The sequence below is a fragment of the Acipenser ruthenus genome, chromosome 35, assembly GCF_902713425.1.
Source record: "Acipenser ruthenus chromosome 35, fAciRut3.2 maternal haplotype, whole genome shotgun sequence".
In the NCBI taxonomy this organism is placed as follows: Eukaryota; Metazoa; Chordata; class Actinopteri; order Acipenseriformes; family Acipenseridae; genus Acipenser; species Acipenser ruthenus.
The window spans coordinates 12,323,700-12,340,667 of NC_081223.1; the positions used below are offsets into that span (position 1 = coordinate 12,323,700).

Consider the following 16,968-nt stretch of genomic DNA (forward strand, 5'->3'; position numbering starts at 1 on the left):
CGTGCGTGGAAGCAGCCAGGGACCTACGCTATTGACGCCACAGCTGTGTATACAGGGACCGCTGTGCTTTTACTGCGGGAGACTTTTATAAGGGTTAGTTTACCCTGTTTTTCAATATCCTTTACCACACCTCTCTGTGCTTTACAATGCTTCCCTATGCTTTACCAGACCTCTCTGTGCTTTACAATGCTTCCCTATGCTTTACCAGACCTCTCTGTGCTTTACAATGCTTCCCTATGCTTTACCAGACCTCTCTGTGCTTTACAATGCTTCCCTATGCTTTACCAGATCTCTCTGTGCTTTACAATGCTTCCCTATGCTTTACCAGACCTCTCTGTGCTTTACAATGCTTCCCTATGCTTTACCAGACCTATCTGTGCTTTACAATGCTTCCCTATGCTTTACCAGACCCCTCTGTGCTTTACAATGCTTCCCTATGCTTTACCAGACCTCTCTGTGCTTTACAATGCTTCCCTATGCTTTACCAGACCTCTCTGTGCTTTACAATGCTTCCCTATGCTTTACCAGACCTCTCTGTGCTTTACAATGCTTCCCTATGCTTTACCAGACCTCTCTGTGCTTTACAATGCTTCCCTATGCCTTACCAGACCTCTCTGTGCTTTACAATGCTTCCCTATGCTTTACCAGACCTCTCTGTGCTTTACAATGCTTCCCTATCCTTTACCAGACCTCTCTGTGCTTTACAATGCTTCCCTATGCTTTACCAGACCTCTCTGTGCTTTACAATGCTTCCCTATGCTTTACCAGACCTCTCTGTGCTTTACAATGCTTCCCTATGCTTTACCAGACCTCTCTGTGCTTTACAATGCTTCCCTGTGCTTTACCAGACCGCTCTGTGCTTTACAATGCTTCCCTATGCTTTACCAGACCTCTCTGTGCTTTACAATGCTTCCCTATGCTTTACCAGACCTCTCTGTGCTTTACAATGCTTGCCTATGCTTTACCAGACCTCTCTGTGCTTTACAATGCTTCCCTGTGCTTTACCAGACCGCTCTGTGCTTTACAATGCTTCCCTATGCTTTACCAGACCTCTCTGTGCTTTACAATGCTTCCCTATGCTTTACCAGACCTCTCTGTGCTTTACAATGCTTGCCTATGCTATACCTGGCTCCCTCCCTGTATTCCCACACAGTCTGTGCATTCTCTGCATGTTTGCAGACAGTCAGTCTGCAATCTCCGGGATCTCTGCTTCCCTCTCTCTGAAACGCCCAGACTCTCCCGAGGGAGCACAGCTACCCCCACCGGACACATTCCTGTCTGACTTAACCCCTCGTGTACCCCCAAGTACCCCTCCAGGGGCGTCTGCAAAGCAACAAGACTCCCATTGCACAGCAGTGTCACCCAGTCCAGGTTTTACTGCTACCAGCTTGATCAGCCCCAGTGTGTCTAGCTAACAAGCTGAGGTGTGTCTGATTATTAAACTCCTAGTGAAACCAGGACTGGATCACACTGCTGTGCAGCGGGAGTCTGATTCCCATCCCTGTCATGGAATGCATCTGTTCTGTGTTCCAAGGAATGCTGGTCTCCAGGGATGGGTGGACACTTCCTCGATTGAATCTAGAAAGAGAGACACACACGAGGGGAGGTGGAGAGGGGAGAGAGAGGGGAGAGGGGAGAGAGAGGGGAGAGGGGAGAGAGGGGAGAGGAGGTGGAGAGAGGGGAGAGAGAGGGGGGAGATGGGAGAGGGGAGATGGGGGAGGGGAGAGGAGGTGGAGAGAGGGGAGAGAGAGGGGGGAGATGGGAGGGGGGAGATGGGAGAGGGGAGAGGAGGGAGAGGAGGGAGAGGGGAGAGGGGAGAGGGGAGAGACAGGGGAGGTGGAGAGAGGGAGAGGAAAGGGGAGAGGGAAAGCAAGTCTTGTCTAGCACGCTCAGCAACAACTCGCATATCTGGAGAATCGCTTACCCCATTGTGATGAAACGTTTCGTTGCTAATTCTTCTTCAATGCTGTCCTGTAGACCAGGGCTGTGCGATCAGTCCCGGTCCTGCAGGGGGCGCTATTCCACTCCGGGAGGTTTAACAGGTAAAGTGGGATCATGAACCACTTCAGGGGGTCTGGGTGGACGGAGGTAGCCATGACGATGGGGGACGGCTGTCACTCACAGGCGTAGCCACGGCGATGGGGGATAGCTGTCACTCGCAGGCGTAGCCACGGCGATGGGGGATGGCTGTCACTCGCAGGCTGGATTTGAATCGGTTTCTTGTCTCTTCCGATCTCAGGGATCGATTTCAAAGTGAAGACGGTCGAGGTGGAGGGGAAAAAGATCAAGCTGCAGGTGTGGTGAGTGTTTAACAGTGTGGAAGCAAAGAGAGAACACCTGAAACTACTGGAACATGACATCACAGGGAGCGCATTCTATATAGAGGGGGTGGAATTCAATATGTTAACAAGGGAACATTATTCAGCGGCTTTCATTGGACTCTATGAAGCTGAGGGAGTTCATTCTATATAGAGGGGGTGGAATTCAATATGTTAACAAGGGAACATTATTCAGCGGCTTTCATTGGACTCTATGAAGCTGAGGGAGTTCATTCTATATAGAGGGGGTGGAATTCAATATGTTAACAAGGGAACATTATTCAGCAGCTTTCACTGGACTCTATGAAGCTGAGGGAGTTCATTCTATATAGAGGGGGTGGAATTCAATATGTTAACAAGGGAACATTATTCAGCAGCTTTCATTGGACTCTATGAAGCTGAGGGAGTTCATTCTATATAGAGGGGGTGGAATTCAATATGTTAACAAGGGAACATTATTCAGCAGCTTTCATTGGACTCTATGAAGCTGAGGGAGTTCATTCTGTATAGAGGGGGTGGAATTCAATATGTTAACAAGGGAACATTATTCAGCAGCTTTCATTGGACTCTATGAAGCTGATGGAATTCATTCTATATAGAGGGGGTGGAATTCAATATGTTAACAAGGGAACATTATTCAGCAGCTTTCATTGGACTCTATGAAGCTGAGGGAGTTCATTCTATATAGAGGGGGTGGAATTCAATATGTTAACAAGGGTCTAAGAGTCGTTTCCATATGTCTCTCTCTCTCTCTCTCTCAGGGATACAGCTGGGCAGGAGAGATTTAAAACCATCACGACAGCGTATTACCGGGGGGCCATGGTGAGTACCCCCAAAATCAGCTCGTATTTTTACACAGCGCTGTGTCCAGAGAATCGATTATTATTATTATTATTATGATTATTATTATGATTATTATTGTTATTATTATTATGATGAATTAGTCATTTAGCAGACACTTTTATCCAGAGCGACTTAGAGACTAGGGGGGGTGAACTCTGCATCATCAACAACTGCTGCTGCTGCTGCTGCAGAGTCACTTCCAATAGGAGCTCGTTTGTTTTACGTCTCATCCGAAGGACGGAGCACAAGGAGGTTCAGTGACTTGCTCAGGGTCACGCACACGCACACGCACACGCACACACACACACACACACACACAGAGGGAGTCGGAGGCTCAGCCGGGATTTGAACCTCCTGGTATCGAGCCCCTTTCTCTAACCGCTGGAGCAGCGATCTCATTCCATTGTGATGCTTGTGATTTTTCAGGGGATTATCCTGGTCTATGACATCACAGACGAGAAATCCTTCGAGAACATTCAGAACTGGATGAAGAGCATCAAAGAGGTACAGAGTTACAATGTCATTACTGAGGAAGAGAGACGAGCGCACACACACACACACTCTCACACACAGCCACAGAGACACACACACACACACACACACACACACACGCACACACACACACACACACACACACACACACTACATGTCATGTATTGACAGAAATGTTCAATATTCATGTACATTTGGACATTTATAATTCCTGTTTTGTCTCATCCCCCCCGCGCCCCCCCCCCCCCTGTTTTTCCCAGAATGCCTCTGTGGGGGTGAACAAGATGCTCCTGGGTAACAAGTGTGACATCGAGAATAAGAGGAAGGTCCCGCGAGAGACGGGGGAGAAGGTGAGTCCTGTCAGCTCTCTCACCACAGCACAGCGCCCTCTCAACACACCTCTCTCTCATCACAGCACAGCGCCCTCTCAACACACCTCTCTCTCATCACAGCACAGCGCCCTCTCAACACACCTCTCTCTCATCACAGCACAGCGCCCTCTCAACACACCTCTCTCTCATCACAGCACAGCGCCCTCTCAACACACCTCTCTCTCTTCACAGCACAGCGCCCTCTCAACACACCTCTCTCTCATCACAGCACAGCGCCCTCTCAACACACCTCTCTCTCACCACAGCACAGCGCCCTCTCAACACACCTCTCTCTCATCACAGCACAGCGCCCTCTCAACACACCTCTCTCTCTCATCACAGCACAGCGCCCTCTCAACACACCTCTCTCTCATCACAGCACAGCGCCCTCTCAACACACCTCTCTCTCATCACAGCACAGCGCCCTCTCAACACACCTCTCTCTCTTCACAGCACAGCGCCCTCTCAACACATCTCTCTCTCTCATCTCTCTCTCTCATCACACCTCTCTCTCGTGTCACACCTCTCTCTCTCATCACATCTCTCTCGTCACATCTCAATTTCAATTCAATTCAATTCAATTCAATTCAATAAGCTTTATTGGCATGACAGGAATAAACAAGTTTTGCCAAAGCAGAATAACCCTACAAACAGACAGGTACAGTGTATAAACAGACACAATGAAAAGACAATTTTCAGTGCAGGTTCATTTGTTTCTCTTAGACTGTGGCAGGCAGTCACATATTCAGCAGCTAGTGCACATGTTATCCCCACCTCTCCTAAAAATATTTGTAGTTTTTCAGTTTCTGTGAGGTGGGTGAAGTCACTGATGTGCCTCGTGAATTTGGGTATGAATGTGTCCCTGAGCAGCTTGTGTTTGGGGCAGTGCAGTAGGAAGGGGAGCTCTGTCTCTATGTGGTGTAACTCACAGTGCTCACACAATCTCCTCTCTCTGGGTCTCCACGTGGCTCTGTGTCGACCCTTTTCGATTGCTAATGTGTGCTCGCTCAATCTGTATTTGGTCAGTAGTTGTTTTTGTTTCTGGTCTTTAACTCTGACCAGATATTCTGCCAGGGCGTATGGTCTGTTTAAACTCTGCTAGCACTCTAATTTATGCTGTGATTTTACTTGGCTCTCCCAGTGTATCAGGTATTTGTTTTTCAGGGTGGTGGTTATTTTAGATATCATTGGGGCCTGATTAGAGCAGCTCTTCTGAGGCTCTGTGATCATCTCTCTCATCACACCTCTCTCTCCCTCTCTCATCACATCTCTCTCATCACCTCTCTCTCTCTCATCACATCTCTCTCATCACACCTCTCTCTCTCATCACCTCTCTCGTCACATCTCTCTCTCTCTCTCTCATCACATCTCTCTCATCACACCTCTCTCTCTCTCATCACATTCCGCTCTAATCCCGTGTTTATTTTTCTCTGTTTTTCCCGATCCCAGCTGGCGAAGGATCACGGGATCCGGTTCTTCGAAACGAGCGCCAAGTCGAGCATCAACGTGGAGGAGGTGGGGTCGGGGTGCTTTTCAATGTTACCTTCCGTTTTCCTTTCAGCATTAATCTGCATGATGAGCCGGATAACCCGCTGGAATTGACTCTTATTTTTTCCTCTCCCTGATTTCAGTCTTTCGTAGAACTGGCTCGAGACATCCTTCTGAAATCGGACAAGAAATCAGTAAGTTCCCTCGCAAAGGCCCCCTGATTACCGCCCTCCGCGAGCCTCACAATCTGAGAGAACACGGGGATGGGAATCAGACTCCCGCTGCACAGCACTGTGATCCAGTCCTGGTTTCACTGTGAGTTTAATAATCAGACACATCTGAGCTTGTTACCTAGACACACTGGGGGCTGATCAAGCTGGTAGCAGTGAAACCTGGACTGGATCACACTGCTGTGCAATAGGAGTCTGATTCCCAGCCCTGTGAATTGATCCCATTCTGCTCTAAACAAGTTATAACTTCGTTTTTTCCCCCCTGTGTGTCTAGGGTGGCGGAGGTCGAGCGGTCAAGATGAACTCGACCGATAAGAACACCTCCAAGTGTTCGTTAGTCTAACGAGAGAAAACGCCGGGAAAACGCAGACAGCCCTGGGACTCAAAGCTTCGCTACAGCTGCGCCGATAAACCCAGCCCCCCCCCCCCCACCCCCACCCCCCCAAATCAAATCCAATCAAATCAGAGAGACACAGCTTTTGTAAGACGAAGAAGCAGAAGGAAGAGAAGAAGACGATGACGACAGCCCATAATAATTGCCAACAGTGTTCCAGCCTCTTCATTGATTCAAAGTAGTGTTCGGTTTTAGAATCTGCCCCACAATCCCACTGCGTGGTCCTCGGAATCCTGAGCACGGAATGGAGGAATGGCGTTCCGTGATGTTAGGGTATGCGGGAAGCGTTCCGAGCGTTTCCCGGAGTCCTGCGAGTATTCCGTGTAACCCGGACGAGCCCCCAGTTTCCCAATTCCCACCCCCCCTTTTAATCAATTCCAAACACCTCGCCATTGATCAGAATTGCCGATTTCAGCAACAGCGTTGTGTTAAAATGAGCTTCTCACAACAGAGGTGATTTAAAAACCAGCTTCAAATGACATGAAAGCAGGTGAACGATCACAAATCATTATTATTATTATTATTATTATTATTATTATTATTATTATTATTATTATTATTATTATTATTATCATTCTTATTATTATTATTATTATTATTATTATTATTATTACTGCATCGCTAAAATATCAATTCCAATCCCTTCGTAAGGAATTGATTTTGAAAAAAAAGGAAATTGAGAATTGGGAATTGATTTTTAAAAAGGCGTTGGAAATGGAATTGGAAATTGGAAACAGGAATCGGGGGGGGGAGTTATTAACAATGTGGGGGGTTTGTTGTAGAGTATGAGAGGGTTGAACAGAGGACTAGCCAAGGCTGTGGAGCCCATTAGCTTACCTCTTATTAACACCAACATAAGTATATCTGTCGTCCACAGCAGTGTCACCCAGTCCAGGTTTTACTGCTACCAGCTTGATCAGCCCCAGTGTGTCTAGCTAACAAGCTCAGGTGTGTCTGATTATTAAACTCAGTGAAACCAGGACTGGATCACACTGCTGTGCAGCGGGAGTCTGATTCCCATCCCTGTAGATAGATAGTCGTTGGTTGAAGGAGGTTTTTAGCTGATTTTATAGGGGACAGCAACAGTGTATTGGTGGTAGAGTGGGATATTTATAAAGATAGATCAGAGATGGGAGACTCCTATTGCACAGCAGTGTCACCCAGTCCAGGTTTTACTAGGAGCTTGATCAGCCCCAGTGTGTGTAGGTAACAAGCTCAATAAGAGGTAGGAGAATGGATTGTAAAGCCTTGACTGGGACTAGGGGGGGTGTCCAGTATTGATGTAAAGTGACAGGAAAAGGCATGTGTGTGATGTGATGGAGGGGGGGGGGGGCAGCAGAAAGATGTTTTAAGATGGGGGTGGGGGGGTGAAGGGTTGCAGGGTTCCTATACATTTGTAAAATAAAACGTCTTCATTGTAGATTCCGGGGAGCAGGATTCTGTTACACTGCTGGCTTGTGCGGATTCCCTCTTTGTTGGGCAGTGCAGTTAATCCCCTAGGAAACTGTATTTTTTTGCACAGTATTTTTGCAGTCCCCTCCCCCCGTGCATTTACCATCGCTTAATCTGCTTTGCCTTGTTTATCAATATGCTTTACCAGACCTCTCTGTGCTTTACAATGCTTCCCTATGCTTTACCAGACCTCTCTGTGCTTTACAATGCTTCCCTATGCTTCACCACACCTCTCTGTGCTTTACAATGCTTCCCTATGCTTTACCAGACCTCTCTGTGCTTTACAATGCTTCCCTATGCTTTACCAGACCTCTCTGTGCTTTACAATGCTTCCCTATGCTTTACCAGACCTCTCTGTGCTTTACAATGCTTCCCTATGCTTTACCAGACCTCTCTGTGCTTTACAATGCTTCCCTATACTAAGTCACGTCTTTGACCCGCATCCTTAAACGCTCAGCCTTTGGGAGTCTCTGTATCGGAGGGTCAAATTATTACATTTCAAATCAAGAACAAACAGTCGCTGGAAAGCAGCACGTTTCACACCGACACTAAAAATGCATTGTCACTTTTTTTTTTGTTCTATTTTCTTGCACAGTACTGACATTTCAGATAATATTGTGCTTTATTAAACTCGGAAGCGTCCCAGACTGCTTACTTATTTGTAGTTGTGTTTCCTTTATTTATTTATTTACTTCTATTCAACATTTTACATACAAACTTCCCGCTTGTGTGTGCCTCGAATTGCAATGTACAGATTAAAAGAAAAACTACAACTCCCATGATGCACCTGTAACCTAGGGTGGGGCGGGGGGGACGCATGCGCAGTAGAAGAACAAAGAACGCCCGCCTACTCCGTCCCGCCCCTCTCCCATTGGGCTACGACATCAGCAATCTGGCGTTGCCGCAGCTGATTGGTCAGGAGGGCAGGTTTTCGCCCCGCCCCTCGCCGGCGTGATGCTGTGTTTGTAGGTCGGAAGCAGAAATCTACAAACATGCCGAAAGAGGAAGGGTAAAACGCGTCTCGTTGTTGTTGTTTTTTGTTTGATTTTGGATTATTTTGTTTAAGTTTTGCACGGAAGGCTCTTCGGGTACGGACAATGGGGCTGGCGGTGTTTGTCGGCTGTGCTTTCATTGCGTTTGGCCCGGCTTTTGCGTTGTTTACACTGACGGTAGCGGTCGATCCGTTGAGAATCATAATACTCGTTGCAGGGTGAGTTTTAATTTAGTTTATTCGTATTTTTAAATGTTATTATTATTATTGTGTCATGTCTTTTTACGACCATATAAAAGCGACCAGTTACTGTTGTGTTTTTTTTGTTTGTTGTTTTTCTCAAACTCGCAAAGAAAGGCGGGTCTTTGCTTTGTGGTGTTGTTATAAATGTATTATTATTATTATTATTATTATTATTATTATTATTATTATAGTGTTTCTGGTAGTTCGCAACACTGTTCCCGATAGATATCTTTGTAATTTTTAGCGTCTTTGGCTTCTGCTCGCCTTGTTCTTACTCTGCTCAAAATTAGCCACATGCACAACACACACACACATTATATATATATATATATAATCTTAAAATTAGCAAACTACAGTTTTCTAGTAGAGAAAACAATACTTTTTCGTTATTTCTCTTAACTTCTTTATCAGTCGACAGGTGTCGCGCGTTTTCAGCAGACTGCGTGCAGCTGCTTGTTTCATATTAATAATAATAATAATAATAATAATAATAATAATATAATAAACTGCAGACCTTGAACACGCCGAGAAAGGCTTCACAGCAGTTTGTTGTTGAATTTATTGAGGTTCTTTTAAATGTTTCTAAATGTAATCGCTTCACACGCTGTACGTTTACAGTAGGATTTTTTTATTTATTTATTTTTATTAATCCGTCATTTCCAAAAGTGTTTAATCTATAATTAATCAGATATTTAAATTAAAGTACCTGTTAATTTTACCCTACTGTTCCCTCCCCTCTTCCCCCTCCCCCCTCCCCCTCTCCTCCCCCTCCCCCAGGTCGTTCTTCTGGCTGGTGTCTGTGCTGCTGGGCTCTCTCGTGTGGTTTGTCGGGGTGCAGCTCAGTGATCGTGGAAACCCCAGTCTCCAGTCCGGGCTGCTTGTTTTTGGGGCGGCCGTGTCGGTGCTGCTGCAGGAGGCCTTCCGCTTCGCCAACTACAAGCTGCTCAAGTGTGTCAACGACTCCATCATTATTATTATTACTGTTATTATTATTATTATTATTATTATTATTATTATTATTATTATTATTATTATGAAGGTGATGATGGTGAATTAGTCATTTAACAGACACTTAAGTTAGAGAAAGGGGTCTCGATACCAGGAGGTTCAAATCCCGGCTCAGCCACTGACTCCCTGTGTGTGTGTGTGTGTGTGTGTGTGTGTGTGTGTGTGTGTGTGCGTGACCCTGAGCAAGTCACTCCACCGTCCTTCAAATGAGACGTAAAAAAGAGAGAGAGAGAGAATGCGGTCGTATACATTTTGTCTCGTTTTATTTCTCGTTTTTCAAGTGTCGATTTGTTTGGGGGGGGGAAATCATTTCCAAGGGCGTTTTACTGCGGTGGTGTCGCTTGTGAACGAAAAAAAAAGAGTTTTGAGTCCAGAGAGAGACGTGGTTGAGAGAAACTGGAACGTTTTCGATTTAAATGTATATTTTTACGGGTCCTGTTTTGTAAAATGTGAACAATTGATAATCAATGATATTGGGACGTTTCGGACTTCGAGTCCTTTAGCTGGATGGAAAAAAAAAAAAGACACTTCAAAGACAAGTCGCTTCACCTCCTTGTGCTCCGTCCTTCGGATGAGACGTAAAACAAACGAGCTCCTATTGGAAGTGACTCTGCAGCAGCAGCAGCAGCAGTTGTTGGTGATGCAGAGTTCACCCTCCTAGTCTCTGTAAGTCGCTCTGGATGAAAGCGTCTGCTAGAATCACAAACTAAAAATCATTTTAATGTACTGTATTTAAATGTTCTCTCTCTCTCTCTCTCTCTCTCTCTCTCTCTCTCTCTCTCTCTCTCTCTCTCTCTCTCTCTCTCTCTCTCTCTCTCTCTCTCTCTCTCTCTAGGAAGGCTGATCAAGGGCTAGCATCTATCAGTGAGGACGGCAGGTCTCCCATCTCTCTCCAGCAGATGGCGTACGGTAAGAGACCAATCAAGGCTTCCCTTAAGTGTCCTGCAGTAAAAGCACAGCACAGGGAGGTCTGGTAAAGCACAGGAAAGCATTGTAAAGCACAGGGAGGTCTGGTAAAGCATAGGGAAGCATTGTAAAGCACAGAGAGGTCTGGTAAAGCATAGGGAAGCATTGTAAAGCACAGAGAGGTCTGGTAAAGCATAGGGAAGCATTGTAAAGCACAGAGAGGTCTGGTAAAGCATAGGGAAGCATTGTAAAGCACAGAGAGGTCTGGTAAAGCATAGGGAAGCATTGTAAAGCACAGAGAGGCCTGGTAAAGCATAGGGAAGCATTGTAAAGCACAGAGAGGTCTGGTAAAGCATAGGGAAGCATTGCAAAGCACAGAGAGGTCTGGTAAAGCATAGGGAAGCATTGTAAGGCACAGAGAGGTCTGCTAAAGCATAGGGAAGCATTGTAAAGCACAGAGAGGTCTGGTAAAGCATAGGGAAGCATTGTAAAGCACAGAGAGGTGTGGTAAAGCATAATGAAGCATTGTAAAGCACAGAGAGGTAAACTAACCCTTATAAAAGTTTCCCACAGTAAAAGCACATGCAGTTGAATCTGAATCACTGGGATCCAGGGACTGACTTGAGATCATTCAGCTGCTAGGATCTGGATGCAGTTTTAATGAAATGCATTTTGAATTGCAACATGCCTGTGTTCCTGCTCAGTGTCGGGGCTGGCGTTCGGGCTGATCAGCGGTGCCTTCTCCGGAGTTAACATCCTGACGGACTCGCTGGGTCCCGGGATCGTGGGCATACACGGAGACTCCCCCCACTTCTTCATCACCTCCGGTCAGTGACGCCCGGCCTCGGACACGGGTTCAAGAGCAAAGCTCACCAGAGCTGCACCCATTCATTATTCGGTTCATAGGATGGAGGTCTCTGCAGAAATCAGGGCGAGGGTCTCTGGTGTGGATCGGGGGGCTGATTCACCGTTCAGAGTGAATTAAGAAACAGCTGCTTGAGTTTGTGATGATTTCATGCTGCTTTCCTGAGACTCTGTGGAGATCAGCGATCCACACAAACCCAAGCAGCTGTTTCTTACTTCACTCTGAACGGTGAATCAGCCCCCCGATCCACACCAGAGACCCTCGCCCTGATTTCTGTGGAGGGCTGCGTTGCGATAATCGAATAATTGGCTCATGCTGCTTTTCTGTAGTTTTTTCCGCATACATACTTACCAAAAAAAACTGACAAATTGAAAAAAGTGACATTTGGAAATCTATCATGAAATACTGAACTACTATTATGGCTTCCTGCTGGTAGACTTTTATTTTTTTTATAAGTGATATCATTTTTAAGTTTCTTTTGACTTCCATGTTGATGATAAATAAGATCAATTATACTTGCATTTATTTATTTCTGTATGTATTTATTTATGTGATATATTTTTAAATGACGTATCAATTCTAATATTCTATGTGATGCAAGTCTTTTATCCAGAGCTGTGCATGGGCGCGTTCCTGTTGTTGCTTTGTGGTGACTCCCCCTCTTCCTTCCCTCTCGTCTCTCTCCTGCTGTACCCCAGCTTTCCTCACGATGGCGCTGGTGCTGCTGCACACTTTCTGGGGGGTGATTTTCTTCGACGCGTGCGAGCGGGGGAAGTGGCTGGCTGGTATGGGAGTGGTGGTCTCCCACCTCGTCACCTCAGCACTGGTGAGATCCCAGTTCCCTCTTGCTGGTGCATGGAGGGGCTCGCATGTGTGTTTTGTTTTTTATTAGATTTTTAATTTTTACAAAAATTAAAAAAAAAAAAACAGTAATTGCAGCGTCGGTCTAAATATCGTGAAGCACTGTTGATGGAATCAGACTTGGAATCCAGTCCTGATTTCACTAGGAGTTTAATAATCAGACACACCTGAGCTTGTTAGCTAGACACAGTGGGGCTGATCAAGCTGGTAGCAGTGAAACCTGGACTGGATCACACTGCTGTGCAATATTATTATTATTATTATTATTATTTATTTCTTAGCAGACACCCTTATCCAGGGCAAATTGTTACAAGATATCACATTATTTTTTTACATACAATTCCCCATTTATACAGTTGGGTTTTCACTGGAGCAATCTAGGTAAAGTACCTTGCTCAAGGGTACAGCAGCAGTGTCCCCCACCTGGGATTGAACCCACGACCCTCCGGTCAAGAGTCCAGAGCCCTCACCACTACTCCACACTGCTGCTGTACAGTAGGAGTCTTGTTACTGCCCTGTAGTGACGCTGGTCTCTCTCTGTGTGTGTGTCTCTCCGCAGACCTTCCTGTGCCCCTGGTATGAGACGAGTCTCGTCCCCATCTACCTCCTCACCGCGGGCACGGCCGCGTGGGCCTTCAGCACGGCTGGGGGGTCCGTCCGCACCCTGCAGCGCTGCTTTACCTGTGAGCGCCCTGACCTGGACCGGGGGGTACAGGGGTACAGGGGTGGGGCTGCGATTCAAGGCTGATGGGAGCCGTGGTCCGTCCACATTGTAATTTGGTTCAGAGGTGTCAAAGGCCACCTCATGCTAGAGGCAAAGTATACGCAAGCAGACACACACAAGACTTACACACACACACACACACACACTATACACTGACACACACAAGACTTACACACACACACTATACACTGACACACACAAGACTTACACACACACACTATACACTGACACACACAAGACTTACACACACACACTATACACTGACACACACAAGACTTACACACACACACTATACACTGACACACACACAAGACGGACACACACACACACACTATACACTGACACACACAAGACTTACACACACACACACACTATACACTGACACACACAAGACTTACACACACACACTATACACTGACACACACAAGACGGACACACACAAGACGTACACACACTATACACTGACACACACAAGACTTACACACACACACACTATACACTGACACACACAAGACTTACACACACACACTATACACTGACACACACACAAGACGGACACACACAAGACGTACACACACTATACACTGACACACACACTATACACTGACACACACACTATACACTGACACACACAAGACTTACACACTATACACTGACACACACACTATACACTGACACACACACTATACACTGACACACACAAGACGGACACACACAAGACGTACACACACTATACACTGACACACACAAGACTTACACACACACACTATACACTGACACACACAAGACTTACTCACACACTATACACTGACACACACACTATACACTGACACACACAAGACTTACTCACACACTATACACTGACACACACACTATACACTGACACACACACTATACACTGACACACACAAGACGGACACACACAAGACGTACACACACTATTCACTGACACACACAAGACTTACACACACACACTATACACTGACACACACAAGACTTACTCACACACTATACACTGACACACACAAGACTTACACACACACACTATACACTGACACACACAAGACTTACACACACACACTATACACTGACACACACAAGACTTACTCACACACTATACACTGACACACACACTATACACTGACACACACAAGACTTACTCACACACTATACACTGACACACACACTATACACTGACACACACAAGACTTACTCACACACTATACACTGACACACACACTATACACTGACACACACAAGACTTACACACACACTATACACTGACACACACACTATACACTGACACACACAAGACTTACTCACATACACACACACACGTTTGCGACACCCTCGCAGTGTAGAGTTCCTCCTCTGAACTCCACAGGGGTGGGCAGTTAGGAGTCTCCAGACAGGCTCAGCAAAGCCAGGTGAAGATGATGATGATGATGATGATGCGGGGGTGCGGGTCTAGCCCGTTTTTTTATTATTTATTGTAAAGGAAGCAAAATCAATGACATTTCAAACTGCTTTCTCTTTCCATGATCATTTAAAAAAAAAAAAATGCGTGTTGACTTAATTCTCTTCTATTCCTCCTCTCCTCCCCCTCTCCGCTCCTCCCCCTCTCCTCTCCTCCGACAGGCAAACAGAAAATTGACGATCGCGTGGTGGTCTATTCAGCTCTCCAGGCCCCCTCGGAGGACTAAGAAAGTGCCTGTCCAGTTCATACAAGCAATTGAGACAGGCAGCACTGCAGAGGACAAGGCCACCAACAAACCAGGGATGGGAATCAGACTCCCGCTGCACAGCAGTTTGATCCAGTCCTGGTTTCACTGTGAGTTTAATAATCAGACACACCTGAGCTTGTTAGCTAGACACACTGGGGCTGATCAAGCTGGTAGCAGTAAAACCTGGACTGGATCACACTGCTGTGCAACAGGAGTCTGATTCCCATCCCTGCAAAATGGACTAAGTAGAACTTTCGCAACTATTCCTGATCTGGCCACCAGAGGGAGCCGTGCTGCACATTATAATGGACAGAGGCGAGGTGCTGGTACAGAGAAAACACAAAACAGAAACACTTCTGTAATAAAATCGGACAAAACGAAAGACGTCGCAGAGAGAGAGAGAAAGCGGTCGTGTACATTTTGTCTCGTTTTATTTCTCGTTTTTCAAGTGTCGATTTGTTTGGGGGGGGGGGGGAATCATTTCCAAGGGCGTTTTACTGCGGTGGTTTCGCTTGTGAACGAAAATAAAGAGTTTTGAGTCCAGAGAGAGACGTGGTTGAGAGAAACTGGAACGTTTTCGATTTAAATGTATATTTTTACGGGTCCTGTTTTGTAAAATGTGAACAATTGATTATCAATGATATTGGGACGTTTCGGACTTCGAGTCCTTTAGCTGGATGAAAAAAAAAAAAAAAGACACTTCAAAGACAAGTCGCTTCACCTCCTTGTGCTCCGTCCTTCAGATGAGACGTCAAACAAACGAGCTCCTATTGGAAGTGACTCTGCAGCAGCAGCAGCAGCAGCAGTTGATGATGAAGCAGAGTTCACCCTCCTAGTCTCTGTAAGTCGCTTTGGATAAAAGCGTCTGCTGAATGACTCAGGTGTTCAGCTTAAGAAAACAAAGTGGGTGGGTATTTGTTTAATGTAAATATATAATAATGATGATAACTTCTTAAAGGAAGGTTACAGCGAGGCACAGACCCCCAGATATATCCAGGTATTTCAAGTCTTCCTTATGAATAAAGCATGGATGGGAATCAGACTCCCGCTGCACAGCAGTGTGATCCAGTCCTGGTTTCACTGTGAGTTTAATAATCACACACACCTGAGCTTGTTACCTAGACACACTGGGGGCTGATCAAGCTGGTAGCAGTAAAACCTGGACTGGGTGACACTGCTGTGCAATAGGAGTCTCATTCCCAGCCCTGCAAAATCCAGTTTGATATTCCTGTAACTGTTCTGGACTGTTGGCGGGTTTCGTTAAGAACAGGTTTCAGGAATAGCAAACTTGATTTTATTAATAAAAACTAGACTTTGAAAACACAATTCACGGGTTAAAGCTGTGTGGATAGAGCTCTGTGTTATAAGATTATATTAATAAGACACGCCATAAATATGATATGTGTTTTATAACATATTATACAAATATTATTTATTAGTAATATTATTATTATTATTTACTGTTTTGCAGTGTCTGGGGTCTGTTGATTCAATATTGGATCAAAGAATGATTGCAAACACCATCAAATAGTAAAGAAAATAGGATTTAATACAACAGGATTCTTTTGTAGAGAATCAGTATCATTTTTGACAAAATAAAAACTACAAATCTCACTTTGATAAATAATCTGTCTTTCAAAGAAAGAAAAAAAGAAACTACTACTGAGCATCAAGGCGTCGTGCGCTGCGTCTGCGGGCATTACATAGAAAGTTATGATTTTGTAAATATGAAGTAAACGGATGTATGTTTTGTCAGCCATCATGTAAACAAAACAAAGTTACAGTAGATGCTATTAAAGACTTTTTTTGTGTGTGTTTGTTTCACTAGAAGACGTTTCTGTTTGATTTTTATTTCTCTCTCTGCTGGTCCAATTTATTATTTATTTTTTACTTCTGTTTCGACGTTTGCATGATAATAACTCGCTGTCCATGTTATTCTGCGCAGTCACGATATACTGAATGTGAATCTCTTTTGCTGGGATACAAACCTAACCCTAACCCCGGTTCTTTTTCTGATGCAAATCTGTGCTTGCATTTCTCATGCAGCTGTCTTTCCAC

At 45.3% G+C, this 16,968-nt stretch overlaps 2 protein-coding genes across 3 annotated transcripts in view; both read left to right on the top strand.

Annotated features, from left to right (window-relative positions):
* LOC131705368 (ras-related protein Rab-13) overlaps nt 1-8,242 on the top strand; it is a 9,402-nt gene extending 1,160 nt beyond the window's left edge. The window contains exons 2-8 of the mRNA XM_059007817.1: nt 2,240-2,300; nt 3,080-3,140; nt 3,588-3,665; nt 3,914-4,003; nt 5,474-5,539; nt 5,656-5,706; nt 6,017-8,242. Coding sequence (XP_058863800.1) covers nt 2,240-2,300; nt 3,080-3,140; nt 3,588-3,665; nt 3,914-4,003; nt 5,474-5,539; nt 5,656-5,706; nt 6,017-6,085 — 476 coding nt within the window. The 3' untranslated portion in view covers nt 6,086-8,242. The remainder of the gene's footprint in view (nt 1-2,239; nt 2,301-3,079; nt 3,141-3,587; nt 3,666-3,913; nt 4,004-5,473; nt 5,540-5,655; nt 5,707-6,016) is intronic.
* A 231-nt stretch (nt 8,243-8,473) lies between these two features.
* Nucleotides 8,474-15,997, top strand: LOC117965165 (gamma-secretase subunit APH-1A-like). Of its 2 annotated transcripts, none has more exons than XM_059007816.1 (7): nt 8,474-8,597; nt 9,600-9,770; nt 10,666-10,739; nt 11,441-11,563; nt 12,300-12,427; nt 13,022-13,145; nt 14,825-15,997. In XM_059007816.1, exons 1-7 carry the CDS (start codon nt 8,581-8,583, stop codon nt 14,887-14,889), a joined length of 702 nt encoding a protein of 233 aa, XP_058863799.1. In that variant the 5' UTR covers nt 8,474-8,580; the 3' UTR covers nt 14,890-15,997. The 2 variants fall into 2 exon arrangements, with proteins under 2 accessions (XP_058863799.1, XP_058863798.1); XM_059007815.1 differs by having other exon boundaries at nt 8,497-8,798.
* Nucleotides 15,998-16,968: the final 971 nt, after the last annotated feature.